This window comes from Rhinopithecus bieti, unplaced genomic scaffold (genome assembly GCF_001698545.2).
Source record: "Rhinopithecus bieti isolate Rb0 unplaced genomic scaffold, ASM169854v2 scaffold_36959, whole genome shotgun sequence".
NCBI classification, from domain to species: domain Eukaryota; kingdom Metazoa; phylum Chordata; class Mammalia; order Primates; family Cercopithecidae; genus Rhinopithecus; species Rhinopithecus bieti.
The window spans coordinates 1861338-1889030 of record NW_016816945.1 but is presented as its reverse complement, the minus strand read 5'-3'; the positions used below and the strand labels follow the sequence as shown (position 1 = coordinate 1889030).

Here is a 27693-nt window from a genome sequence, read left to right as displayed (position 1 = left end):
CTTGAGCCCCGCGCCCAGCCTAAATTTTTTTTTAAAAGGCTTGTGGGCGGGCACGGTGGCTCACGCCTGTAATCCCAGCACTTGGGGAGGCCGAGGTAGGTGGATCACCTGAGGTCGGAAGTTCAAGACCAGCCTGATCAACATGGAGAAACCCCGTCTCTAAGAAAAATACAAAAAAATTCGCCAGGCATGGTGGCGCATGCTTGTAATCCCAGCCACTCGGGAGGCTGAGGCAGCAGAATCGCTTGAACCCAGGAGGCGGAGGTTGTGGTGAGCCAAGATTGCGCCACTGCACTCCAGCCTGGGCAACAAGAGCAAAACTCAGTCTCAAAAAAAAAAATTTCTCTTGATCCTCACTCTGTATAAGGATTGCTCCCAATCACTGCATTTCCTGCATGGAGTGGGTTTTCAAGAAGAGACTGTGGAAGGGAATGGCCACAACCACATTTGGTCTGGGAAATGGTGATGTTCCTCAAAGCAAGTGCCACCAGCTATTTTTTCATCTAACACTCACTGAATAGAGATGGCTATGTGCGTGCCCTGCCAGCCAGCCCACTGCCGTGAACAGGATGCTGCACCTGAAGGGAAACACCTAGTTCTGAGCCATGGGGGACCAACCCATCTGTCACAATCATCACAACTTGCAGCTTTGCCCTCAAACCTGCCCAGCTCCCACTCTGAGTTAAGAGAGACTTCTATAAGGATCAAGCAGAACTAATGAACTAATGATCAAGACCCCTCCAGAAATACCTCCAAGCTAAAGTTAGGCAACATAGGACCATGCTATCCCTTTTTTTAAAGACAGAGTCTCACTCTGTCGCCTAGGCTGGAGTGCAGTGGCATGACTGTGGCTCACTGCAGCCTCAACCTCCCAGACTCAAGTCATCCTCCCACCTCAGCCTCCAGAGTGGTTAGGATCACAGTTGCCCGCCAGTATGCCTGGCTATTTTTATTTTTTATAGAGATGAGGGTCCCACTATATTGCCCAGGCTGGTCTTAAACTCTTGGGCCAAGTGATCCTCCTGCCTCAGCCTCTCAAAGTGCTGGGATTACAGGCATGAGCCACTGTGCCTAGCCTATTTATTTCTTTAATTCCCTTTCTTACTTTCTCTTAAGTTACACAGTGAGAGTTTTTTCTTTTTTTTTTTTTTTTTTTTTTGAGACGGAGTCTCACTCTGTCGCCAGGCTGGAGTGCAGTGGCATGATCTCAGCACACTGCAACCTCCACCTCCCGGTTCAAGTGATTCTCCTGCCTCAGCCTCCCGAGTAGCTGGGATTACAGGCATGCACCACCACGCCCAGCTAATTTTTGTATTTTTAGTAGAGATGGGGTTTCACTACGTTGGCCAGGATGGTCTCAATCTCTTGACCTCGTGTTCTTCCCACTTGGCCTCCCAAAGTGCTGGGATTATGGGCATGAGCCACCGCACCTAGCCAGTGAGAGCTTTTTCATCTCAGTGAAAGGAGTGGGGCATTTTTGCCAAGAAGAGAACAGCAAACACACAGATTCTCTTCTGAGTTGTTTTTTTTTTTTTTTTTTTTTGAGATGGAGTTTTGCTCTGTCGCCCACACTGGAGTGCAGTGGCTGGATCTCAGCTCACTGCAAGCTCCGCCTCCCGGGTTTAGGCCATTCTCTTGCCTCGGCCTCCCGAGTAGCTGGGACTACAGGCACCCGCCACCACGCCCGGCTAGTTTTTTGTATTTTTTTAGTAGAGACGGGGTTTCACCGTGTTAGCCAGGATGGTCTCAATCTCCTGACCTCGTGATCCGCCCGACTCAGCCTCCCAAAGTGCTGGGATTACAGGCTTGAGGCACCGCGCCCGGCCTCTCTTCTGAGTTTTAATCGACGGTCCCTCAATTTCTGCCTAATTCAGGGAGTAATTCAACTAAAAGAAAGTCATCTGTCAAAATAATTGAGGGCTTCTCTTACCTGTACAGCCAAGAGCATCTGGTAAAAATAGAGCTTGCAGGTAGCTTCTTTCAGGCGTTTATTCCCCACCACTTTGTCAAACAGCTCTCCCCCTTCCATCCTGAAACACAAAGGCAAGGAAAGGGGTTCATTCCCTGGGGAGAAACGCACGTGGACAGAAGATAATAAAACAAACAAAACAAATTCATTAAGACAAGCAAACAGTTGATATTTTATTCACTTTTGACTCCCATTTTAAAACTAATGAGGTAATAAGCCTTATTCACAATCAGATGTCCTGGTTGGAAACTAAGGAACGAGATGAAAGGAGTGGGCATTGGAGGCACTTGGGGAACTTTAAAAAATCCGATTCAGTAGCTTGGAAGTGGGGCCCAGGAGTTGCTTTTGTTTTTTTTTTTTTGTTGGTTGGTTTTTTTGGTTTTTTTTTTTTTTTTTGAGACATTTGCTCTGTCACCCAGGCTGGAGCGCAGTGGTGCAATCTTGGCTCACTGCAACCTCCACTTCCCAGGTTCAAGTGATTCTCATGCCTTAGCCTCCCAAGTAGCTGGGATTACAGGTATGTGCCACCAAGCCCAGCTAATTTTTGTTATTTTTTTAGTAGAGACAAAGTTTTGCCATGTTGGCCAGGTTGGTCTCAAACTCCTGGCCTCAAGTGATCTGCCCACTTTGCCCTCCCAAAAGGGCTGGGATTACAGGTATAAGCCACCGCACCCAGTCAGGAGTTTGCATTTTTATCACACACCACAGATGATTCTGAGACTGATGTAGAAGAGCAAACAGAAATTTACAGACAACCAGGATCTGAACCCCAACTCTACCACTTCCCAGCTTTTGGACTTTGGGCAAGCTATTTAACCTGTCTGAGTTTGTTTCCACCACTTAAAAAATGGGGATGATACCATCTACCTTGATGGTTGTTTTAAAAATTAAGACATAACTGATGTAGGAAAAGCTCCTGGCACCGTGCTTGGCAAGGTTATTCTTTTATTTATTTATTTATTTTTAGATGGAGTTTCACTCTTGTTGCCCAGGCTGCAGTGTAATGGCACGATCTTGGTCACCGCAACCTCCACCTCCCAGGTTCAAGCGATTCTCCTGCCTCAGCCTCCCGAGTATCTAGGATTACAGGCATTCCCCACCATGCCTGGCTAATTTTGTATTTTTAGTAGAGACAGGGTCTCTCCATGTTGGTCAGGCTGGTCTCGAACTTCTGACCTCAGGTGATCTGCCCACCTGAGCCTTTTCAAAGTGCTGGGATTACAGGCGTGAATCACCGCGCCCAGCCCTGTGTTATCACTTTTATTAAACTGTGTTAACTAGATTCAGTCAGGTAACAATCTCCTATTTGATAGCAGTAGATATTCCTTGAAGATCCACAAGCGGCTTCAGGCTCTCCTAGTGCTGTGATCAGGGGTGTTGTATACCATATAGTCTTTTTTCGTATGTTTTTTGAGACAGTCTTGCTCTGTCCATCACGGCTCACTACAACCTCTGCCTCCCAGGTTCAAGCAATTCTCCATGCCTCAGCCACCTGAGGAGCTGGGACTACAGGCATGTGCCACCATGCCTGGCTAATTTTTGTATTTTTAGTAGAGAGGGGGTTTTGCCATGTTGGCCAGGCTGGTCTTGAACTCCTGGCCTCAAGGGATCCGCCCACCTCAGCCTCCCAAAGTGCTGGGATTCCACCTGTGAGCTACCACACGCAACCTGTTTTCTATATGTGTTAATGATCACCCTGCATAGATACCATTTGCCAACTAGGAGCAAAGCATTCTGTACCTGCCACAATAGCTGCTCCCAGAAACAATATTTATGCAGGAGTAGATATCAAGACAGGTATCTTCCAGAAATGAGACAGGAAGTTATTCTGATTACAGCAAATAACACAAGACATTATTGCCACTGAAATAAACTACCAAAACACTGAAAGATACTCAGGAGCCACCATGCAACCTGGTCCTGGGTTGAAAAGACCTGCATAGAAAGGCCTACCCAGGTAGATATTTCAGAGTAGAGTCGTCCCTCAGTATCTGGGGGGACTGGTTCCAGGAGCCCTCTCAGATACCAAAATTCATCATGCTCAAGCCCTTTATATAACATGGCATAAGATTTGCATATAATCTATGTATATCATCCCATCTACTTTTTTTTTTTTTTTTTTGAGGCAGAGTCTCACTCCCATTGCCCAAGCTGGAGTGCAGGGACACAATCTCAACTCATTACAGCCTCGATTTCCCAAGCTCAGGTGATACTCCCACCTTAGCCTCCTAAATAACTGGAATTGCAGGCATGTGCCACCATGCCTCGCTAATTTTGTGTGTGTGTGTGTGTGTGTGTGTGTGTGTGTGTGTGTGTGTGTGTGTGTGTTTTGAGATGGAGTCTCACTCTGTGGCCCAGGCTGGAATGCAAGGGCACAATCGCAGCTCACTGCAACCTCTGCCTCCTGGGTTCAAGCGATTCTCCTGCTTCAGCCTCCTGAGTAGCTGAGATAACAGGTGTGTGACACTACGCCCAGCTAATTTTTGTATTTTTAGTAGAGACCGGGTTTCACCATGTTGGCCAGGCTGATCTCGAACTCCTGACCTCAGGTGATCCACCCACCTCAGCCTCCCAAAGTGCTGAGATTACAGGCATGAGCCACCGTGCCCGGCCCTAGATACTTTAAATAATCTCTAAACTACTTACGAAACCTAATACAATGTAAATGTCATGTAAATAGTGGTTCTACAGTACTGTTTAGAAAATAACAAGAAAAATGTCTGTTCATGTTTGGTACAGATACAACCATCCATTTTATTTTCCTAAGTATTTTCTATCTGAGGTTGGTTGAATACATGGATGTGGAAACCCACAGTTATAGTGAGCCAATTATAACAATATTGCCCCATGGTGAGTACACACATGTGCCAGGTGCTCTACTGGGGGATTTCCATCCCTCAAAGCATCTAATTCATATAAGGACTTTGCATGTGGGGGCTCATTATAATCCCCATTTAACACTAGGAAGACGAGACTCAGAGAGGTGACATAAACTCACCCATGGGTGGTCGGTCAGCTAGTCAACTGCAGAGTGGAGTTCAAGCCCAGGTCACAAATCCAGGACCTGGAGTCCCAACCACCTATCTTTGGAAACATTGGAGGGTTTTTAGGGTTGATATTAACCCCCTACACACAGACTTTGTGGGCCCCACTACTACGTACATACATACGTTGAGGTCCCCCAGGATGAGAAAGGCAAGCCTACATTAGATTCTTTGGTGGCTTTATAAGCATTTGAATGGGAACAGAAAGTTGTAAAAAGTTTACTACTTACAATTCCAAAACAATATAATAATCTTCTGCATCAAAAAAGTTTTTAATCTTGATGATGCAAGGCTAAGAAGAGGGGGAGAAAAAAGGGAAAGTAGTGAGAAACTCCCAAGAGGAAAACCACAAGAGCTTAGAACTGTCTGCCCAGAGGGACAGGGAGGCCAAGACCAGGCATTTGACCCCCTGCCTCCAGAGGCTTGGAAGTTCAATCAGGGGAGAAGGCAGACAGAATCTAGCCGACTCCTCAGTGAGAACATGCAAGAAATTTTCCACCTCACCATGATGGTGAGAGACTAGTTCATATTTCATATGAAAGGATGCTACCTGGGAATGAAGGCTGGGTCTCTTCCCAGTCTTCTTCCTCACTGCCCCAAAGCAGAGGTACTCCAGGACAGCCTAAGGAACCCTGAGGGAGACTGACAAGTAGCATGAATAAAAGCGGTCAAGTAGGAGCCCTGCCATGCTGCCAAACAAGGGTTATTTAAGCTCCGGGCTACTGGAACCTCCAGGCAACTGGACCCCATGGAACAAGATCCTACCATTTTTTGAAGGAAGAAGAAAATTATAATTTTATAAGAACTCTAAAACACACTTGGGCGGGGGGGCAGAGAGAGAGAGACAGACAGACACACAGACACACACAAACACACACACACATACACACACACACACACATCCCTATGGCTGACAGTTCCCGACCGCTGATCAATGCAGGATGCATGGAAGAACACTGAGGGTAAAGGAGAGAGTACTGCACATTTTAAAATGCCTATACAATATCATGACTTTATATTTAGCGTACCTATTTTTTTTTCTTTTTTTTTTTTTTTTTTTGCGACAGCTTCATTTTCTTTTTTTGAGACAGAGTCTCACTTTGTCATTCAGGCTGAAGTGCAGTGGCACGATCTCAGCTCACTGCAACCTTCACCTCCCAGGTTCAAGCGATTCTCCTGCCTCAGCCTCCTGAGTAGCTGGGACTACAGGCGTGCACCACCACACCCAGCTAATTTTGCATTTTAGTAGAGAGGGGGTTTCACCATGTTGGCCAGGTTCGTCTTGAACTCCTGGCCTCAAGTGATTCACCCGCCTCAGCCACCCAAAATGTTGGGATGACAGCAGTGAGCCACCATGCCTGGTGGGCATGCCTATTGTTTTTACGATAAAAAGGACAGAAGACAGTTAAGCTCAGTGGGTAAATAAAAGATTTGGTGAGTATTCATCAGGGACACACACCCCAGCACAGAGGAGGATTGTAGTTATATCAGAATTAAAAAGAGCCATCAGATTTTTTGGTTTTAGATTCAAAAGAGTGGTAAAACTTGCCAGATTGATCTTCCTATAATGTGTATTTCATCATATTCATCACTCATCACTCTGATTAAGATCCTCCAATGGAACCTTCCCACAATGAATTGTTAAATAGCAATGAATGAATGCCCAGTTTTCCCACCATAGATGGGTCTTCGAAGCATAATGTTGAATGAAAAAGGCAAGTCACAAAAGACTTCAAAGAGTATGATACAAGTCAAGCATCACACATACAAAAATCTAAAATCTGAATGCTCCCAAAATCCAAATCTTTTTTTTTTTCCTGAGACAGAGTCTCACTCTGTCGCCAGGCTGGAGTACAGTGGCGCGATCTTGGCTCACTGCAACCTCTGCCCCCGCCGGGATTCAAGCAATTCTCCTGCCTCAGTCTCCTGAGTAGCTGGGATTATGGGTGCCTGCCACTGCGCCCGGCTAATTTTTGTATTTTTAGTAGAGACACAGTTTCACCATCTTGGCCGGGCCGGTCTTGAACTCCTGACCTCGTGATCCACCCGCCTCAGCCTCCCAAAGTGTTGGGATTACAGGCGTGAGCCACTGCGCCTGGCCCCAAATCTTTCTGAGAGCTGACACAACACTCAAAGGAAATACTCATTGGAGCATTTGGGATTTCAGATTTTTGGATCTGGAATGCTCAACCAGGAAGTACAATGCAAATGTTCGAAAATCCAAAAGATTCAAGATCCAAAACCTCTGGTCCCAGGCATTATGGATAAGGGACACTCAATGTGTACCATTTTTATAAGGTTCAGAAACAAGCAGTAAAACTGTATTATCTAGGGATACATATATATATGTGGCTTTAGAAAAGCAAGGGGCCAGGCGCGGTGGCGCACACCTGTAATCCCAGCACTTTTGAGGCCAAGGCGAGTGGATCACCTGAGGTCAGGAGTTCACGACTAGCCTGACTAACACGGTGAAACGCTGTCTCTACTAAACACAAAAAAAATTAGCTGGGCGTAGTGGTGCATGCCTGTAATCCGAGCTACTTGGGAGGCTGAGACAGGAGAATCACTTGTACCTAGGAATCACTTGAACCCGGGAGGCAGAGTTTGCAGTGAGCCAAAATCACGCCATGGCACTCCAGCCTGGGCAACAAGAGCGAAACTCCATCTCAAAAAAATAAAAAAAACTAAACTAAAATAAAATTAAATTAAATTAAATTAAAATAAAAAAGCAAGGGACAGGCCAGGCACAGTGGCTCACACCTGTAATCCCAGCACTTTGGGAGGCCGAGGGGAGCGGATCACCAAGTTAAGAGATCGAGACCATCCTGGTCAACATGGTGAAACCCTGTCTCTACTAAAAATACAAAAATTAGCTGAGTGTAGTAGCATGCACCTGTAGCACGCAGCTGCTCGGCAAGCTGAGGCAGGAGAATCGCCTGAACCCGGGAGGCAGAGGTTGCCGTGAGCCAAGATCACGCCACTGCACTCCAGCCTGGCAACAGAGCAAGACTCTGTCTCAGGAAAAAAAAAAAAAAAAAAAAAAAAGCGGGGGGATAGTACACACAGCATTCAAGGTAATGGAATTACCTCTGGGTAGGATGGGGAAAACATAAACAGGTAGCTCGAGTCATATGGTCAGGTTTTTTGTGTTTTTTGCTTTGTTTTGCTTTTGTTTTTGTGACAGGGTCTCACTCTGCTGCCCAGGCTGAAGTGCAATGGGGTGATCATGGCTTACTGCAGTCTCGACTTTCTGGGCTCAAGTGATCCTCCCACCTCAGCTTCCCAAAGTGCTGGGATTATAGGCATGAGCCACCATGCACGGCTGTAAAAAGTACCTTTTAAAGGAGAATAAAGCCAGGAGCTGTGGCTCACGCCTGTAATCCCAGCACTTTGGGAGGCCAAGACAGGCAGATCACTTGAGGTCAGGAGTTCGAGACCAGCCTGCCCAACCTGGTGAAACCCCATCTCTACTAAAAACACAAAAATTAGCTGAGCGTGGTGGCAGGTGCCTGTAATCCCAGCTAGTCTGGAGGCTGAGGCAGAATCACTTGAACCCTGGAGGTGGAGGTTGTGGTAAGCCGAGATCACGCTACTGCACTCCAGCCTGGGCAGCAGAGGGAGATTGCATCACATACATACATACATACATACATAAACAAATAGGAAAGAAGAAAAGCCACACATAGAAAAGGAACAGAGAGAAGGAAAAATGGGAACTGCTTGGTTCTGGTTGGCTTCATAATGGGCAGTGCCAGTACCTATCTGAAAATGGGTGGGGTCTGGAGCTAACAGAGCATGAAGAGATACCTGATAGTCAGAACCAGTGTGAATTATCTCCTCTAGTGTCCACTACCTCCAGGGTCATTGGCTGGGGCTGTCACAGCTAAAAGGGTCTCTCTACCAGGAATCAGAAGCTACTAACCCACACCTTCCACTTAGGTCACACTGGGAAAGCAGTTCAGGGAATTAATGATCTCTGTCACTCTCCAAGTGTGTTGTCTATGCTAAAAGCTTTAGGAGCACGTCTCATTAAATTCTCACACTGACCTTGTGACATAAGTATTCTTACTGTCTTCATTGTACAGCTGAGGAAACGGGGGTTCCAATAAGTAAAATGAACTTTTCAAATGACTTCTCAGCTTCTTTGATAGTACTGAGATAGGAACCCAGGTCTCTCTCCATACTAAAGTCACGTGAGGGAAGGGAAGGACAGCTCTATCTGTGCTTACCACTGCCTGGGTCCACAAGACAGCCTGGCATGATAAGTGTTCAAAAACTCCCCACATCAATCTCTGACTGCAAAGGTCCAGCTCTCTTGGCCATTAGACTCTACTTATTGTTCCCAAGCATCAAAATGCACTCATGAGCCCATGTTTAATTCCCAAGAGTTCCATGTGCCCTTGCAAAATGCAAATAAATATGTCTAGAAATCTTTTTTAGGGTTTTGAATTCTTCTCTATTGCACTGGACACCGGATTTGTACAAATGTTATGTTTGAAGATCATCTGACATCAGAGAAAATTCCCTGAGCATTTGTGTTTATCTTTTTTTTTTTTTTTCCTGAGACGAAGTCTTGCTCTTGTTGCCCAGGCTGGAGTGCAGTAGCACAATCTCGGCTCATTGTGAGCTCTGCCTCCCGGGTTCACGCCATTCTCCTGCCTCAGCCTCCTTAGTAGCTGGGACTACAGGTGCCCGCCACCACGCCCGGCTAATTTTTGTTTTGTTTTGGTTTGGGTTTTTTTGGTATTTTTAGTAGAAATGGGGTTTCACCATGTTAGCCAGGATGGTCTCAATCTCCGGACCTCGTGATCTGCCCGCCTCAGCCTCCCAAAGTGCTGGGATTACAGGCGTGAGCCACCGTGCCCAGCACATTTGTGTTTATCATAAGGGTAGGTCTGATGCAACCCCACCCCAGAAAACTGGAGGGCTCCTCTCTCCCAGCAGGGCATGGTGGCACATGCCTATAGTCCCAGCTACTCAGGAGGCTGAGGCAGGAGGATCGCTTGGTCCTAGGAGTTTGAGGCTGCAGCGAGCTATGATTGTGCCACTGCACTGAAGCCTGGGTGACAGAGAGAGACGGTCTCTAAAAATACGTGTGTGTGTGTGTGTGTGTGTGTGTATCTGTGTGTGTATGTTAAAGAGAGACTCCCCATCTCTTGGAAAAAGGACCTGGCAAATTCAGGGAGGACGAAGAATTTGCAAAAGAAACAGAAGAAAGCCAAGCAGGAAGGTCAGCCACTCAGGTTCTCATGGGTTTTCAGGTCCACCCACTGAATTCTAAAGAAACCTGTTGAAGTACTATGTCAACAACAGTAATTGCCCCTCAGTTTCAACTGACTTTTGGGGGGATTTGGAGAGGCAGAACAACAGAGAAGAAACCTTTTGCTGTTTGGAGGTTAAAAGCCAGAATAAGACCAGGTGTGGTGGCTCACGCCTGCAATCCCAGTACTTTGGGAGGCCGAGGCGGGGGGATCACGAGGTCAGGAGATTGAGACCATCCTGGCTAACATGGTGAAACCCCGTCTCTACTAAAATACAAAAAATTAGCCGGGCGTGGTGGTGGGTGCCTGTAGTCCATCCAGGAGGCTGAGGCAGGAGAATGCCGTGAACCTGGGAGGCGGAGCTCGCAGTGAGCCAAGATTGCGCCACTGCACTCCATTAAAGAGAGACTCCCCATCTCTTGGAAAAAGGACCTGGCAAATTCAGGGAGGACGAAGAATTTGCAAAAGAAACAGAAGAAAGCCAAGCAGGAAGGTCAGCCACTCAGGTTCTCATGGGTTTTCAGGTCCACCCACTGAATTCTAAAGAAACCTGTTGAAGTACTATGTCAACAACAGTAATTGCCCCTCAGTTTCAACTGACTTTTTGGGGGGATTTGGAGAGGCAGAACAACAGAGAAGAAACCTTTTTGCTGTTTGGAGGTTAAAAGCCAGAATAAGACCAGGTGTGGTGGCTCACGCCTGCAATCCCAGTACTTTGGGAGGCCGAGGCGGGGGGATCACGAGGTCAGGAGATTGAGACCATCCTGGCTAACATGGTGAAACCCCGTCTCTACTAAAAATACAAAAAATTAGCCGGGCGTGGTGGTGGGTGCCTGTAGTCCATCCAGGAGGCTGAGGCAGGAGAATGCCGTGAACCTGGGAGGCGGAGCTCGCAGTGAACCAAAAATGCCCCCCCTGCCACCAGCCTGGGGGACAAACGGAAACCCCCCCTCAAAAAAAAAAAAAAAAAAAGCCAGAATAAGATCATCATTAGCTGGACAGGAGAGTGGTCTTGCCTTGAGTTTAATGCCAGTGCCTAATGAGCTTACGCCTTCATGGGTGCTCATGAATTAATGAAGAAACTGAAAAAACCAATAAAAAGCAAGATAAGATTAGGCCCACCCTCTAATTTTCTTCTCACTTTTAAAAGTGAGACACATTTTCATTGAGACAGAGTCATCACTGCACAAAAAGATAAGAACTACTTACACCCAGCAAGGCCACAGACACCATTTAATCATATATAAGGACAGGATGTTGTCATACTTACCAGATACGCTTTGATTTATTTGGATTACTCCAAATAAAAGGTATTCAAAAGTGTTAAAACTTCAGGTATAACTAAACCAAATTTACTAAAATTAACACTGTTTTCTCCAATATAACCAGTTGTGTCTATGAGATAGAATAATTGCTATGTCTTTTGGTCAAGAACTAACTCAGAATAAATATCATGTAATTATTTAATCATGAAATCTTTATATAGTATTGCTCACTCAGTAACATTTTGGGGTAAAACTCTTCCCAGCTATATGACAACTAGGCATGCATGTACATGTACACATAAGTTAAAGAACCCAGGTTGATATTAGCTTTATTTTATTTATTCATTTAATTTTTTTTTTTTTTGAGACAGTCTCACTCTGTCGCCCAGGCTAGAGTGCAGTGGCGTGATCTTGGCTCACTGCAATCTCTGCCTCCCAGATTCAAGCACTTCTCCTGCCTCAGCCTCCCAAGTAGTTGGGATTACAGGCATGTGCCACCATGCCCAGCACATTTTTTGTATTTTTAGTAGACAGGGTTTCACCATGTTGGCCAGGCTGGCCTCAAACTCCCAACCTCAGGTGATTTGCCTGCCTCGGCCTCCCAAAATGTTAGGGTTACAGGTGTCAGCCACCACACCTGGCCAATATTATCTTTATTATACTGAAAGGCTTTATACTCTTCTCATATTTTGAGATAAATAAACCTAATTATGAGTCATATCTTACAATAATACTTACATGATTTAGCTTTTTCAAAATTTCTATTTCTGTTTCAACATTGAGAGCTGGGTCCTTTGATAAATAGAATAACAGAGTTTATTAATAATATATTTTTAAAAACATTTACAGTTAAATTTAGTTGACTCAAGGCTGCCTGAGTTCCAAACCCAACTCTATTCATACAAAGAAATCAAAGCCCAGAGGTCAATGACTTAAATACTTCACCTAAAATAACTCTGTAAAATGCTTGGCAAATAGTAAGCATTCAATAAATGGCCAGGCCCTGTGCCAAGCTCTTTATTTACAGAGATCATGTCTCATAAGCCTCAGAATCCCCATCTTACAGATGGGGCAACCAAGGCTCAGAAAACAGAAGCCCCCTGCCCTAATCTCCACAGTCAGAAACAAGTATCTTTCCACTGTGTTCATTTTTAATTAGTAAACCCTACTTATTAGCTATGGAACTATTTACATTCATTAAAATGATAAAAGAAACATGAACAAGAAAGTGTTCAATTAAACTGCATAAAGAAAATGTCAAGTCAAATTTCTGCTAATAGAGCAGATACAGGTTCCAACTTCAATAGCAGGCTCATATATTTACTGAGACTCTGACAAGAGGCTTCAGGGTACTAAAGTTGTTCTGTTACAATTCCAAAAGGATGAATCAAGTAACTCAACTTCCTGGGCTACACCCTCCACAAGCAAAGAGGAGATAGAATTACACATTTATGTAAAATGAACTTCAGCTAAGAAACCCAGATGTTTAATTTTAAGAGCCTGCCTCTTCCTGTAAGCTGCTAAACTCATTACCAAGTCAGGGTATACTCTGATAACAGAATGGTCACAAAGGGTCCAATCTGATTCAAATAATGAAATCAAAACATAAAATTTTACTCCCAGTTTTTAACAATCTAGTTGGTATTTTCTTCTCCCCTAAATGGGAAACAAATCTTAGAATAATAGGGAAAAGATCTATAACAAAGTGAACACAAAAGGAAATTCCTCTTGCCATGTGAGAATGGCATTGTCTAGGGGGAAAAAAAATTGATCTTTAAAGAATGTAAAAGTATAATAGCCAGAAACAGCTGGCCACAAGGGAAAATGTGATTAGAGGCTGTGTTTTACGTTACTTTTTTGAGTCACATGTGGCAAGACCAATGCATGTGGCCATCTCTCCCACACAGTAAATGTGGATTAAAAAAAGTAGTAAAATAAATGGCTGCTATAAAGGAAGGCTATTTCAATGATTTAATTAAAAATTTAAAAATCTATGGCTAATCCACAAACCAAGGATACTCACTGCCATATTACCCAGAACAGCAAAGAATAAGAAATTGTCTAAATGATCAGCCAAAGAAATGGTTAAATTACAATAAAGTTGATGACATGAAAACTCAGTCATCAAAAAGGATGTATTAGGCAAAAGTCTATGCCATAATGCATTTGTAGAAAAGCAAAATACAAAACTGTATATACAAGATGATTTCAACCATCTAAAAACACGATTTCGTCTGAACAAAACCTAGAAGGAAAAGGAAAACTGAAAACAGCTGTGGGGTTACAGTGGGGATTATGGCTGAATTTTTTTCTCTAATTTCCTGTCATTTATTGTAAAAACAATCTTGTAACAACTTTGAACTTGGAAGAAGAAGAAGAAAAAAACTTCCCGCTATGCTCATTATTGTGTACAATTAAATACTTTTGGAACCAAATTATCTATAAGTAAAAGTTTCTAGATTAATCAAAGATGCCCCCAAATTTTCCATGTTCTTTGATACTCACAAATTCATCCATCTAAGCAGGCGGTTATTTCTGAGTTTGAAAATCATCAAGCTAAGATTATTTTGGGAAGTTATGAAGACGTGTTAATAAAAGGTGAGCAGCCTTTTGTTGGTACTTACTGTCTCTCTTGCTGAACCAATAGCAAACTTCCTTTTGCTGATGATCTTTATGGCGACTTTCTTACATGTTTTCCTCTCAAAAGCCAGCTTTACCTCTCCACAGGCTCCACTAGAGGGAAAACAAAGACAGTGATTGTCTGAATGTTTTAATTATGAGACCTACCACTCCTGGGTCCGCTTCGAGTATTAGAATTTACAGACATTCCATATAACAACCTTTCCATTGTCCCTGTTTGCAGAGGACACAGTGAAACTTCACCAATGTAAAATGTCAAGGGCTTAACAGCCAAAAACACTAAGTCAGCTCCAAATTCCATTTCTGAGCTGAGTGATACAAACATGTGTCTTACTGCAGCCCTGGATTGTGAAATTCCCAGAAAGATACTAAGAGAAAAATGAGAGAGAAACTACTTATCCGAGAGGTCAGAAAAACATTAACTAGAAACAGCCCTCCCTGGTCATGAGTTTCCCAAACAAATAACAGTAAACAGAATCTGCAAATGAATAACTTCAATGGATATATTTCTTTCTTTCTTATTCTCCGTCTTAAAAGGAAGTGCATAAGCAGTTGACAGCATGAGTTGCACCCTAAATCAAATCTGATTACCTAAGAAACCAAAAGTATTACACAATTAGCCTACTTGCAGCAACCTCTCACAGAGATTTGCAGTTAATTGGGATACTACTCATGGAAGAGGAATGCTCTCCAAGCCATTACCCAGAACACAGTTAATCCTGAGTAGGATCTGTCCTCCAAAGCTTGGGTCAGCCCAAGATAATGGCTACTAGGGCATCAATTATCCATTATGAAGTAGACTATTATAACTATTGTGGGTTTTGAAGGGGCAGGTTGAGGGTTTACCAAGACATCTTTTTTATTGTGTTAAATATACATAACACAAATGTATCACTGTAATCATTTTAAAGTATAATATTCAGTGGCATTAAGTACACTGCCAATGTTCTACAACCATCAGCATCTAATTCCAGAACTTTCTCATTAGCTCAAATGGAAACCCTGTACCTGTAAGCAATTAAGCAGTCACTCCTTACTCTACCCTGTCCCCAGCCCTCAGCCCCCGGCCCCCCAGCCCCTGGCAACCACTAATCTGCTTTCTCTATGTATTGATTTGCCTATTCTGAATATTTCATATCGATGAAATCATACAATATGTAGCCTTTCGTGTCTGGATTCTTTCACTTAGCGTAATGCCATAACATTTGTGGTACGTCATTCCTTTTTACAGCTGAATAATATTCCATTATATAGAAGTATCATATTTTGTTTATCTATTCACCTTCTGATGGACATTATTTGGTTTGTTTCTACCTTTTCTAAGTGGTTTCTTCAATATGACAACAAAAGCTTAAGCAACAAAAGAACAAAAATAGATAAACTAGACTTCTTCATTGTGACTAAAGCTGCCATGAACGTTCATGTACAAGTTTTGTCTGAACAGTTGTTTGCTTTTTTTATTTTGAAGTATAGGCTCGATCTGTTGCCCAGGCTGGAGTGCAGTGGCATGATCTCAGCTCACTGCAACCTCCGCCTCCTGGCTTCAAGCAATTCTTGTGCCTCAGCCTCCTGAGTAGCTGGGATTACAGGTGTGTGCCACCTCGCCCAACTAATTTTTGTATTTTTAGTAGAGACAGGGTTTCACCATGTTGAGCAGGATGGTCTCCAACTCCTGACCTCAAGCGATCCACCCACCACACTCTCCCAAAGTGCTGGGATTACAGGCGTGAGCCACCATACCCGGCCTGAACACTTGTTTTTTAAATTGGGAAATTTATAAACCTAGAAGGAAAATTTCTGGGTCACATGATAATTCTATGTTTACCTTTCTCTGTTATTGTTTGTGGTTGTTATTTATGCCTCATAGAGCTCGGATGTTTACCTTTTTAAGAAATCACCAAACTATTTCCCACAGCGGCTACACCATTTTACATTCCCATCAGCAGTGCACGGGGGTTCCAATTTCTCCACATCCTCACCAACAGTTACTATTTTTTGTTTCTTTATTATGGTCCCTCGTAGGTAGCTGTGAAGTAGTATCTCATTGTGGTTTTGATTTGTATTTCCCTAATACTAACGATATTCAGCATCTTTTCCCTAATACTAACGATATTCAGCACCTCACCTGGCTAGTTTTTTGTATTTTTAGTAGAGACGGAGTTTCACCGTGTTAGCCAGGATGGTCTTGATCTCCTGACCTCCTGATGTGCTTTTTGACCATTGTATGTCTTCTTGAGAGAAATGTCTATTCAAGCCCTTTGCCCATTTTTTTTGTTCTGTTTTTAGAGACAGGATCTCACTGTCACCCAGGCTGGAGTGCAGTGCCTTTGCCCATTTTTAAATGGCAGGTTGTTTGTTTTTTTATTGTAGAATTCTAAGATGTCTTTATCTATTGTGGAGATAAGCCCTTATCAGATATAGGACTTGTAAATATTTTATCATTCTGTTGGTTGTGTTTTCACTCTCTTGATAGGTATCTTTTGAGACACAAAAGTTTTTAATTTTGTTTAAGTCTAATTTATCTATTTTTTCTTTTGTTGCTGTGCTTTTGTGTCTTAAGAAACCACTGCCAAATACAAGGTCATGAAGAGTTGTTCCTACGTTTTCTTCCCAGAGTTGTAAAGTTTTACCTCTTTTTTTGAGACGGAGTCTTGCTCTGTTGCCCGGGCTGGAGTGCAGTGGCCGGATCTCAGCTCACTGCAAGCTCCGCCTCCCGGGTTTACGCCATTCTCCTGCCTCAGCCTCCAGAGTAGCTGGGACTACAGGCGCCAGCCACCTCACCTGGCTAGTTTTTTGTATTTTTAGTAGAGACGGAGTTTCACCGTGTTAGCCAAGATGGTCTTGATCTCCTGACCTCGTGATCCGCCCGTCTTGGCCTCCCAAAGTGCTGGGATTACAGGCTTGAGCCACCACGCCCGGCCAAGTTTTACCTCTTATATTTCATTCTTGGCTCCACTTTGAATTAATTCTTATGTATGGTATGAGGTAAGGGTCCACGCAACTGTTCTTTTTTAAATCAGCTCAAAACACTTTCCAATTTCCCTTCTCCTGGAAACAGTCACTCTTTGCCCGGGAATTCCTCCCTGAGTTCATGCAGCTCTAGCTGGGGGTCTACTGTGGCACAATCCCTACTCCTAGAAACACAGGATAGCTACATAACAAAAACTGAGCTGGAACAGTGAGCCGTGATCATGCCACCGCACTCCAGCCTGAGAAACAGAGCAACACCCTGTCATTCATTCACACATACAGCCAGAGTTGCCCTTGAAATCAAATGCTGACATTGGGAGAGAGAGTTCTCTCTGCTGTAGTTTCTAGACAAAGAAAATATCAATCTGCACCTCCTGGTAGCCATTTTTCCTGCCACATAGAACAATTCTATAGGAAGGCAAGAAATAGCTGAATCAAGAGATGGAGCTAGAGCCCTGGTGACACTGTGAGAGCTCTCAGATGCAGTCAACCAGACCATCAGAACTCAAAGACCATGAATTAAAAGCCTAATAACCTCCTAGATCCAGCCATGCCTGAAGTAAGGATTTGCCTGTTTCTTTTTTTTTTTTTTTTCCTTTTTTTGAGACAGAGTCTTGCTCTGTCACCCAGACTGGAGTGCAGTGATGCCATCTCGGCTCACTGCAACCTCTGCCTCCCAGGTTCAAGCGATTCTCCTGCCTAAACCTCCCAAGTAGCTGTAACTATAGGCATATGCCACCATACCCAGTTACTTTTCATATTTTTAGTAGAGACGGCGTTTTACCGTGTCAGCCAGGCTGGTCTCAAACTCCTAACCTCAAGTGATCTGCCTGCCTCGGCCTCCCAAAGTACTAGGATTACAGGCGTGAGCCACTGCGCCCAGCCTGGCTCTCTATTTCCCAGTTACAAAAGCCAGTAAATTTTTTATCTTACCTGACTCATTTGAGTTGAGTTTCTGTCATTTGCTACAAGTTAGAGAATTCATATTAAATCCTCCCTTAGGAAAACATTGAGTTCCATACATTTCTTCTTTTTCTTTTCCCCCTTCTGAGATATGGTCTCACTCTATCACCCAGACTGGAATAGTGGCATGATCACGGCTCACTGCAGCCTCCACCTCCTGGGCTCAAGTAATTTCCCACTTCCACCTTCCAAGTAGCTGGGACTACAGGTGCAACCCACCACGCTCAGCTAACTTTTTCTGTTTTTTTCTAGAGACAGGATTTCACCCCGCTGCCCAGGCTGGTCTCGAACTCCTAGACTCAAGCCTGCCTCAGCTTCCCAAAGTGTTGGGGTTTACAGGCATGCGCCACCATACCTAGCCTCATACTTTTTTTTTTTTTGAGACATTGTCACTCTGTTGTCAAGGGTGGAGTACAGTGACGTGATCTCGGCTCACTACAACCTCCCCCTCCTGGGTTCAAGCAATTCTCCTGCCTCAGCCTCTCAAGTAGCTGGGATTACAGGCATGCTCCACCACACCTGGCTAATTTTTGTATTTTTAGTGGAGACGGGGTTTCACCCTCTTGGCCAGGCTGGTCTTGAACCCCTGACCTCAGGTGATCCACCCGCCTCGGCCTCCCAAAGTGCTGGGATTACAGGTGTGAGCCACCGTGCCCATTGGCCAGACCAGCCTGGCCAAGAGGGTGAAACCCCGTCTCCACTAAAAATAGAAAAATTAGCTAGGCGTGGTGGTGGGCGCTTGTAATCCCAGCTACTCGGGAGGCTGTGGCAGAGAATTGCTTGAACCCGCAAGGCAGAGGTTGCAGTCAGCCGAGATCTCGCCACTGTACTCCAGCCTGGGCAACAGAGCGAGACTCAGTCTCGGTAAAAAAAAGAAAGAAAGAAAAGAAAAGAAAGGGTTTGACAGTGAGATTTCAAGTAACCAGTGCAAATATGGAAACACAATCAGTTACTGAATTCAGTATCAGTAAACTAAAATTTCTCCCATATAATAAAGAGGATACTGTGCTTGACTATGTTGCAGGAATATGGAGGATTATTTCCTTTTATGTACTTTTTACTTCTGTGTTTCCAAAAATATCAGTAGAAAGACCTTTGTGAGAAGGGAAGGGGGTTGAAGAGCATTTTGTAATGTGGTAACAGTATCCTGATACTTTCCTAAAGAAATGGTTCTCAAAGTATGACTGGATCTCCCCAAGAGAACCCCAAGGCCTTGCAGGGCATCCATAAAGCCACAACTATGTTCAGAATAATACTAAGACATTATTTGTGTTTTCCATTCTCATTAGCTCATGCATATGGAGTTTTCCAGAGGCTACGTGGCATGTGACAACATAACAGACTGAATGAGGAAGCAAATATCAGAATCTAGCCATCTTCTAACTAAGCCAGATGTCAAAAAAATTTGGAAAAATGTCAAACAGTTCCTCTCTTCTCACTAATCATTGTAATAATTATTTTTCATAAAAAATATTACTCAGGCCAGGCGCAGTGGCTCACGCCTGTAATCCCAGCACTTTGGGGGGCCGACGCAGGCAGATCATGAGATCAGGAGATTGAGACCATCCTGGCTAACACAGTAAAACCCCATCTCTACTGAAAATACAAAAAATGGGGCCGGGCACGGTGGCTCAAGCCTGTAATCCCAGCACTTTGGGAGGCCGAGACGGGCGGAACACGAGGTCAGGAGATCGAGACCATCCTGGCTGACACGGTGAAACCCCGTCTCTAGTAAAAAATACAAAAAACTAGCCGGGCGAGGTGGCGGGCGCCTGTAGTCCCAGCTACTCGGGAGACTGAGGCAGGAGAATGGCGTAAACCCGGGAGGCGGAGCTTGCAGTGAGCTGAGATCCGGCCACTGCACTCCAGCCTGGGCGACAGAGCGAGACTCCGTCTCCAAAAAAAAAAAAAATACAAAAAATTAGCTGGGCGTGGTGGCACAGGCCTGTAGTCCCAGCTACTTGGGTGGCTGAGGCAGAAGAATCGCTTGAACCTGGAAAGCGGAGGTTGCAGTGAGCCGAGATCGTGCCACCGGACTCCAGCCTGGGTGACAGAGCGAGACTCCGTCTCAAGAAGAAAAAAATAAATGTTACCCATCTTAACATGTAGTAAGTTTACTTAATGAATTAATATAAAAATGTCTTGGCCAAACACAGTGGTTCATACCTATAATCCCAACACTTTGAGAGGCTGAGGCAGGAACATAACTTGAGCCCAGGAGTTCGAGACAAGCCTAGGCAACATAGCAAGACTCATCTCTACAATAAAAAAAATAAAAATTAGGGCCAGGCGTGGTGGCTTACGCCTGTGATCCCACCACTCTGGGAGGCTGAGGTAGGCAGATCACCTGAGGTCAGGAGTTCAAGACCAGCCAGGCCAACATGGTGAAACCCCGTCTCTACTAAAAATACAAAAAAATTAGCCGGATGTGGTGGTGGGCACCTGTAATCCCAGCTACCTGGGAGGCTGAGGCAGGAGAATCACTTGAACCCAGGAGGCGGAGGTTGCAGTGAGCTGAGACCATGCCATTGCACTCCAACCTGGGCAACAAGAACAAAACTCCATCTCAAAACACAAAAAGTAAAAATTAGCTGGGTGTGGTGGCACATCCCTGTAGTCCCAACTACTCGGGAAGCTGAGGTGGGAGGATTGCTTGAACCTGAGAGATCAAGGCTGCCATGAGCTGTGGTAACACTACTGCACTCCAGGAGGCCGAGGTAGGCAGATCACTAAGTCAGGAGTTCAAGACCAGCCTGGCCAATATGGTGAAACCCCGTCTCAGGCCACAGTGAGCTCTGATCATGCCACTACACTCCAGCCTGGGTAACAGAGCAACACCCTATCCCACAAAGAAATAAAATAAAAATAAATTTAAAATAATTATCACTAATAAAATTCATGAGGCAAAAGAGTTAATTTCAATTAATAATTATCAAACACATCAAAAATACACCTATTATGATGTATGAAAAATGCTCAACATCTCTAGCCATCAAGGAAATGCAAATTAAAACCACAATGACATATCACCTGAAGCCTGTTAGAATGGCTATTATCAAAAAGATGAATAATAACAAATATTGGAGAGGATGTGAAGAAAAGAGAACCTTGGTACGCTGTTAGTGGGAATGTAAAGTAGTACAGCCATTTCAGAAACTAGTATAAAGTTTCCTCAAAAAGCTAAAATTATAATTACCATATGATCTAGCAATCCCACTTCTGGATATATATACAAAAAAAATTAAATCAGTATGTTGAAGAGATATCTGCACTCCTATGTTCAATTCAGCAATATTCACAATAGCCAAGATAGGGAAGCGACCTAAGTGTCCATCAATGAATGAATGGACAAAGTAAATGTTGTGTATATATACACAGTGAAATACTATACACATGGCCAGGCGCAGTGGCTCATGCCTGTAATCCTAGCACTTTGGGAAGCCGAGGCGGGTGGGTTGCTTGAGCTCAGGAATTCAAGACCAGCCTGGGCAACATGGCAAGACCCCATCTCTACGCAAAATACAAAAATTAGCCAGGCATGGTGGTGCGAGCCTATAGTCCCGGCTACTTGGGAGGCTAAGGTGGGAGGATCAGTTGAGCCCAGGAAGTGGAGGTTGCAGTAAGCCAAGATCATACCACTGCACTCCAGCCTGGGCAACAGAGCAAGACTCTGTGTGTCTCTCTGTCTCTCTCTCTCTCTCTCTCTCTCTCTCTCACACACACACACACACACACACACACACACACACACACACACAAAGGAAATAAAAAAAGAAATACTTGGCTGGGCATGGTGGCTCATGCCACTAATCTCAGCACTTTGGGAGGCTAAGGCAGGAGAATGACTCGAGCCCAGGAGTTCAAGACCAGAGCTGGCAACACAGCGCAACTCCAACTCTAAAAAAAAAAAAACACACATTAGCTGTGCATGGTGCTGCATGCCTGATTCCCTTGATCTGGGAGATCAAGGCCACAGTGAGCTCTGATCGTGCCACTACACTCTAGCCTGGGTAACAGAGCAACACTCTGTCTCACAAAGAAATAAAATAAAAATAAATTAAAATGACTGTGTGAAATAACTCACAAAAACAAAAAATAATACACAATTAGATACCATACAAATGTTATCAACACATAATGAGTGTTATAAAATCAGAAATGAGAAACTATCAATCACAAATGTATAGGGAAAACATTAAGTGCAGTTATATAAGAAAATAATTTACCTTCCAAGAGTTTTTGACATGATGTATTCATCTCTTAATGCCTTAGGATAAACTGACTGATCATCTACAGTCAGATCAAAAAAGACAAAAACTAAGGAAAAAAAGAGTAGAAATGGGTTTCATTAATTTATTTACAAGAGGAGATAACTGATTCTAAAATTTATTAGTCATATGGAATATTAAAATTGTTTTTAACTACATTTAACATGTAACATTAAGGAAATTAGTTCAGTAGGCTAATACATATTGTAAAGCCCTTGAGAAATAAATGATAGTCCAATTTTATGCTTCAATGGAACTACAAGCAACACTCTAAAACTAGTGCAAAAAATCCATAACGCAACATTATTTACATTCCTTGACCTCAGAATATTTAATCAATTACACTAATATAAAATGCCCATGCAGATTTACAACAGGTCCAGAATCAAAAAGCAATCAATCAGTCTGAGTCTAGAAAAAATGGTCTAGGCAAGTAAATATCCCAATGAAAATCAGGCCATAAGTATCACCATACTGGCCATATTTTTGAAAATCAGTTGAGAGAGTAGATTTTAAGTATTTTCTCTATAAAAAAAAAAAAAAAAAAGATGGCGGAGCATGGTGGCTCACACCTGTAATCGCAGCACTTTGGGAAGCCGAGGCAGGCGGATCACAAGGTCAGGAGCTCGAGAGCATCCTGGCTAACATGGTGAAACCCCGTCTCTACTAAAAATACCAAAAAAAAAAAAAATTAGCCGGGCATGGTGGTGGGCGCCTGTAGTCCCAGCTACTCGAGAGGCTGAGGCAGGAGAATGGCGTGAACCCGGGAGGCAGAGCTTGCAGTGAGCCGAGATCGCACCACTGCACTCCAGCCTGGGCGACAGAGCGAGACTCCGCCTCAAAAAAAAAAAAAAGAAAGATATGTAAGTGAGGTAATGCATGGGTAATGCATGCTAGTTAGCTCAAGTTAGCCATTCTACAATATATACATATTTCAAAACATGTTGCACATGATAAATATCTATGTATTTTTGGGACACCTTCTCACTCTGTTGCCCAGGCTACAGTGCAGTGGTGCAATCATGACTCACTGTAGCCTCGACCTCCTCCCACCTCAGACTCCCAAGTAGTTGGGACTATAGGAACATACCAGCATGCCCAGCTAATTTTTTTGTCTAGTAGAGATGGGGTCTCACTATGTTGCCCAAGCTGGTCTTGAATTCCTGGGCTTAAGCAACCTTCCTGTGTTGGCCTCCCAAAGTGCTGAGATTACAGGCATGAGCAACCATGCCAACCTATAATTTTTATTTATCTATTAAATAAATGTTTAAAGGTTTATTTAATTTTTTAAAAAGAGGAAGAAAAGTGCCCTTTGGGCAGACCAATGAGAAAAAGGTGGTACACAGCTTGTCAAGTAGAGGACAGACCAAATTTCAGCACCCAGTTGCCTCCTCCCCTACACACTCATAAACAGCAAAACCCAAAGCAGCTGCCCTGACTATAACTATCACAGAGAAAACAAAATAGTCAGAAATGGGGAAAACTAAGTTAATCATAAAATGTACTTCAGGACGCCCAATATAGACATAATTCCAAGATACCAGACTGAAGATTGACTGCATGAAAATCCCTTAGGCATGACTTTATTTCATTTGGTTAGATGGGGTCTCACCATGTTGCCCGGGCTGGAGGGCAGTGGCTATTCACAGGCACAATCATAGCTCACTGTAGCCTTAAAATCCTGGGCTCAAGGGATCCTCTAGCCTCACCTTTCTGAGTAGCAGGGACTATAGGCTCATGCCACAGCCCCTAGAGGCATGATTTTTTAAATCCCTACCAGAATCTGGAGAAGAGTGCTTGTAGGAACCTTTATTTTCAAAATGTCTTGCACATACATAGACACCCTCCAAGTCATTCGACTCTCAGATAAGTTTGGGAAGCTCTACGGTTTCTTTAACTAAAGAAAAACAGTATTCCTCTTGTCTAATCACCTTGAGCTACTTTTAACTCTATGGTTGTTTTTGTCAGGTACCCTTTGTAGATAATACCCTGAAAAAAAATTGTTCATTTCAGATTTTATTTCCATAGTTTTAGAAATGGATGCTTTGCTGGGCGCGGTGGCTCACGCCTGTAATCCCAACACTTTGGGAGGCTGAGGTGGGCGGATCACGAGGTCAGGAGATTGAGACTATCCTGGCTAACACGGTGAAACCCCATCTCTACTAAAAATACAAAAAATTAGCCAGGCATGGTGGCAGGCGCCTGTAGTCCCAGCTACTCGGGAGGCTGAGGCAGGAGAATGGCGTGAACCCAGGAGGCAGAGCTTGCAGTGATCCAAGACCACGCCACTGCACTCCAGCCTGGGTGACAGAGCGAGACTCCGTCTCAAATAAAAAAAAGAACTGGATGCTTATAAAATGCTACCTGATGATGCTAATAAACATCTCCACTTACACAGGATAACCATGTAGTATTTACAAAGGTAGACGCTCTAAAGCGAGCCTCTTACAGAAGCACCCACATCCTAATGCCTGGCATATAAAAGGAACTCAATAAATGTATACAGAAATAAAGGAATGGGGCTAGACATGGTGGCTCACACCTGTAATCTCAGCACTTTGGGAGGCCAAAAAAGGCAGATTGCTTGAGCTCAGGAGTCTAAGACCAGTCTGGCCAACATGGTGAAACCCCATCTATACCAAAAATACAAAAAATTAGCCAGGCGTGATGGCATGTGTCTGTGGTCACAGCTACTCAGGAGGCTGAGGTGGGAGGATCACCTGAGCCTGGGAGGCAGAGGTTGCAGTGCCACTGAACTCCAGCCTGGGTGACAGAGTGAGACCATGTCTCGAAAAAGAAAGAAAGAAAAAAATGAATGGAAAAAATGAAGAAAGGAAAGAATGAGGTGAAGAGGAAGGAAAAATGAATTAATGGCCTGAAACAACAATTCATAGATATCTAAGACTGATGTGGTATAAACTGAATCAATCAATGAACTATAATTTATTTTAATCACCATGATAATTCAATTAACAGTATATGGGCCAAGCAGGGCCTCACGCTTGTAATCCCAGCAATTTGGGAGGCTGACGCAGGCAGATCACGAGGTCAGGAGTTCGAGACCAGCGTGGCCAACATAGTGAAACCCCGTCTCTACCAAAAATACAAAAAAAATTAGCTGGGCGTGGTGGTGAGTGCCTGTAATCCCAGCTACTTGGGAGGCTGAGGCAAGGAGAATCGCTTGAAACTGGGAGGCGGAGGCTGCGGTGAACCAAGATTGCGCCACTGCACTCCAGCCCAGGTGACAGTGCAAGACTCCGTATTAAAAATAAAAAAAAAAATTAAAAAAAAAAATAACAACACAGTATATGGCATTACATAAAACCAATTAAACCTTAAAACCTTAAAAATCTGTCTGGATGGAACTTTTCAAAATTTAACAATGCAACTAGGACGGCAAAGTTGAATCTTGAATGCTAACTTACTCATCTTTTTTTCTGAGACAGAGTTTCACTCTTGTTGCCCAGGCTGGAGTGCAATGGCATGATCTCGGCTCACCGCAACCTCCACCTCCTGGGTTCAAGCGATTCTCCTTCCTCAGCCTCCTGAGTAGCTGGGATTACAGGCATGCGCCACCATGCCCGGCTTATTTTGTATTTTTAGTAGAGACAGGGTTTCTCCATGTGGGTCAGGCTGGTCTCGAACTCCTGACCTCAGGTGATCCATCCACCTCAGCCTCCCAAAGTGCTGGGATTACAGGTGTGAGCCACTGCGCCTGGCAACTTACTCATCTTTACTCACTTAAACCATACTCTGCAAGGACAGGACAAATTTTCCTCCTATGAGGGAGTGGGAAAAATAAAAATCCAGTGACCATAAGATAATAATATTACCTTTATTTCTGCTTAGTGAAAGTGCAATTTCAGAATTGTTATTCAAAGGACGGCGTTTTCCTTTACCTACAAGCTCTGTATTTACAAAGGTTCCATTGCCACTGTGATCTTCTATGTATGCAATGTAAGAGTTTTTAGGACCCACTTCCTAAAACAGAGAACATTTTATTTCAAACTTTGAACAGCAGAGATTTACAGTGGGAAAATACCTAAAAACAATGACTAGATTACCAGCTCTCCTAGATACGTGGGTATTTGTTACCTACCCTGAAAATCCGAAAGTGTTTCTTGCTATATGTCCGGTATTTATCTGTTCTTTTTAGCAGTGGTTCATCAAAGCAATATTCACAGCTTTTGTCCCTCCCAAACCAGTAGTTGTCATTCACACATTCTGTAATACAAAAGCATGCAGCAGACGGCTGTTGAATTTCATGTATCAAACGTTTAAAAATTGCTCATAAATGCTAATTGTAGGAAAATAGCCTAAGAAGGCAATCAGAATTATCAGTCTGCTTATCAAGATTTTATAAGATTAAAAATCAGGAAAGAAAAAACAACATTTACAACGAGTTTAACAAATGGCAGTTTATCTATAATCACATGGCCAGGCACAGTGGCTTACACCTGTAATCTCAGCCCTTTGGGAGGCTAAGGCAGGAGGATCATTTGACCCCAGGAGCTCATGACCAGCCTAGGCAACATAGGGGGCACCCATCTCTACCAAAAATTTAAAAATTAGTCTGGGCAACATGGTGAAACCCTATCTCTACAAAAAATAAAAAATCAGTAGGGTATGGTGGTCTCAGCTTCTCAGGAGGCTGAGGTGGGAGGATCGCTTGAGCCCAGGAGGTCAAGGCTGCAGTGAGCTGAGATTGCGCCACTGCACACTAGCCTGGGCGAGAGTGAGACGCTGTTTCAAAAAAAAAACTTGGCCCGGTGTGGTGGTTCACACCTGTAATCCCAGCACTTCAGGAGGCCATGACGAGTGGATCATGAGGTCAGGAGTTGAAGACCAGCCTGGTCAAGATGGTGAAACCCTGTTTCTACTAAACCCTGTTTCCACTAAAAATACACAAAGTAGCTGGGCATGTGGCAGGTGCCAGCTACTAGGGAAGCTGAGGCAGAGAACTCCTTGAACCTGGGAGGTGGAGGCTGCAGTGAGCTGAGTTTGTGCCACTGCACTCCAGCCTGGACAACAAAGCGAGACTCCGTCTCAAAAAAAATAAAAAATAAAAAATCACCCAGATGTGGTGGTGCATGCCTGTAGTCCAGCTACTCAGGAGGCTGAAGCAGGAGGATCACTTGAGCAAGAGATGCTACAAAGGGCTGTGATCCTGCCACTGCACTCCAGCCTGGGTAACAGAATAAGACCCTGTCTCAAAAACATAAATAAACAAATATTTCATATATATTATATATTTATTTTCTATTTATTATATATAATATATATAATTTGTATTTATTATATATATTTATAAGT

At 43.8% G+C, this 27693-nt stretch overlaps 1 protein-coding gene across 3 annotated transcripts in view; it reads right to left on the bottom strand.

Moving 5' to 3' along the window:
* CHEK2 (checkpoint kinase 2) overlaps nucleotides 1–27693 on the bottom strand; it is a 54762-nt gene that overhangs the window by 14362 nt on the left and 12707 nt on the right. For all 3 annotated transcript variants that reach the window (XM_017855557.1, XM_017855558.1, XM_017855556.1), the window contains exons 3-9: nucleotides 26480–26604; nucleotides 26214–26361; nucleotides 22339–22429; nucleotides 14164–14272; nucleotides 12278–12331; nucleotides 5244–5305; nucleotides 1931–2030 (exon numbers count right to left, since the gene is read on the bottom strand). In XM_017855557.1, coding sequence (XP_017711046.1) covers nucleotides 1931–2030; nucleotides 5244–5305; nucleotides 12278–12331; nucleotides 14164–14272; nucleotides 22339–22429; nucleotides 26214–26361; nucleotides 26480–26604 — 689 coding nt within the window. The remainder of the gene's footprint in view (nucleotides 1–1930; nucleotides 2031–5243; nucleotides 5306–12277; nucleotides 12332–14163; nucleotides 14273–22338; nucleotides 22430–26213; nucleotides 26362–26479; nucleotides 26605–27693) is intronic.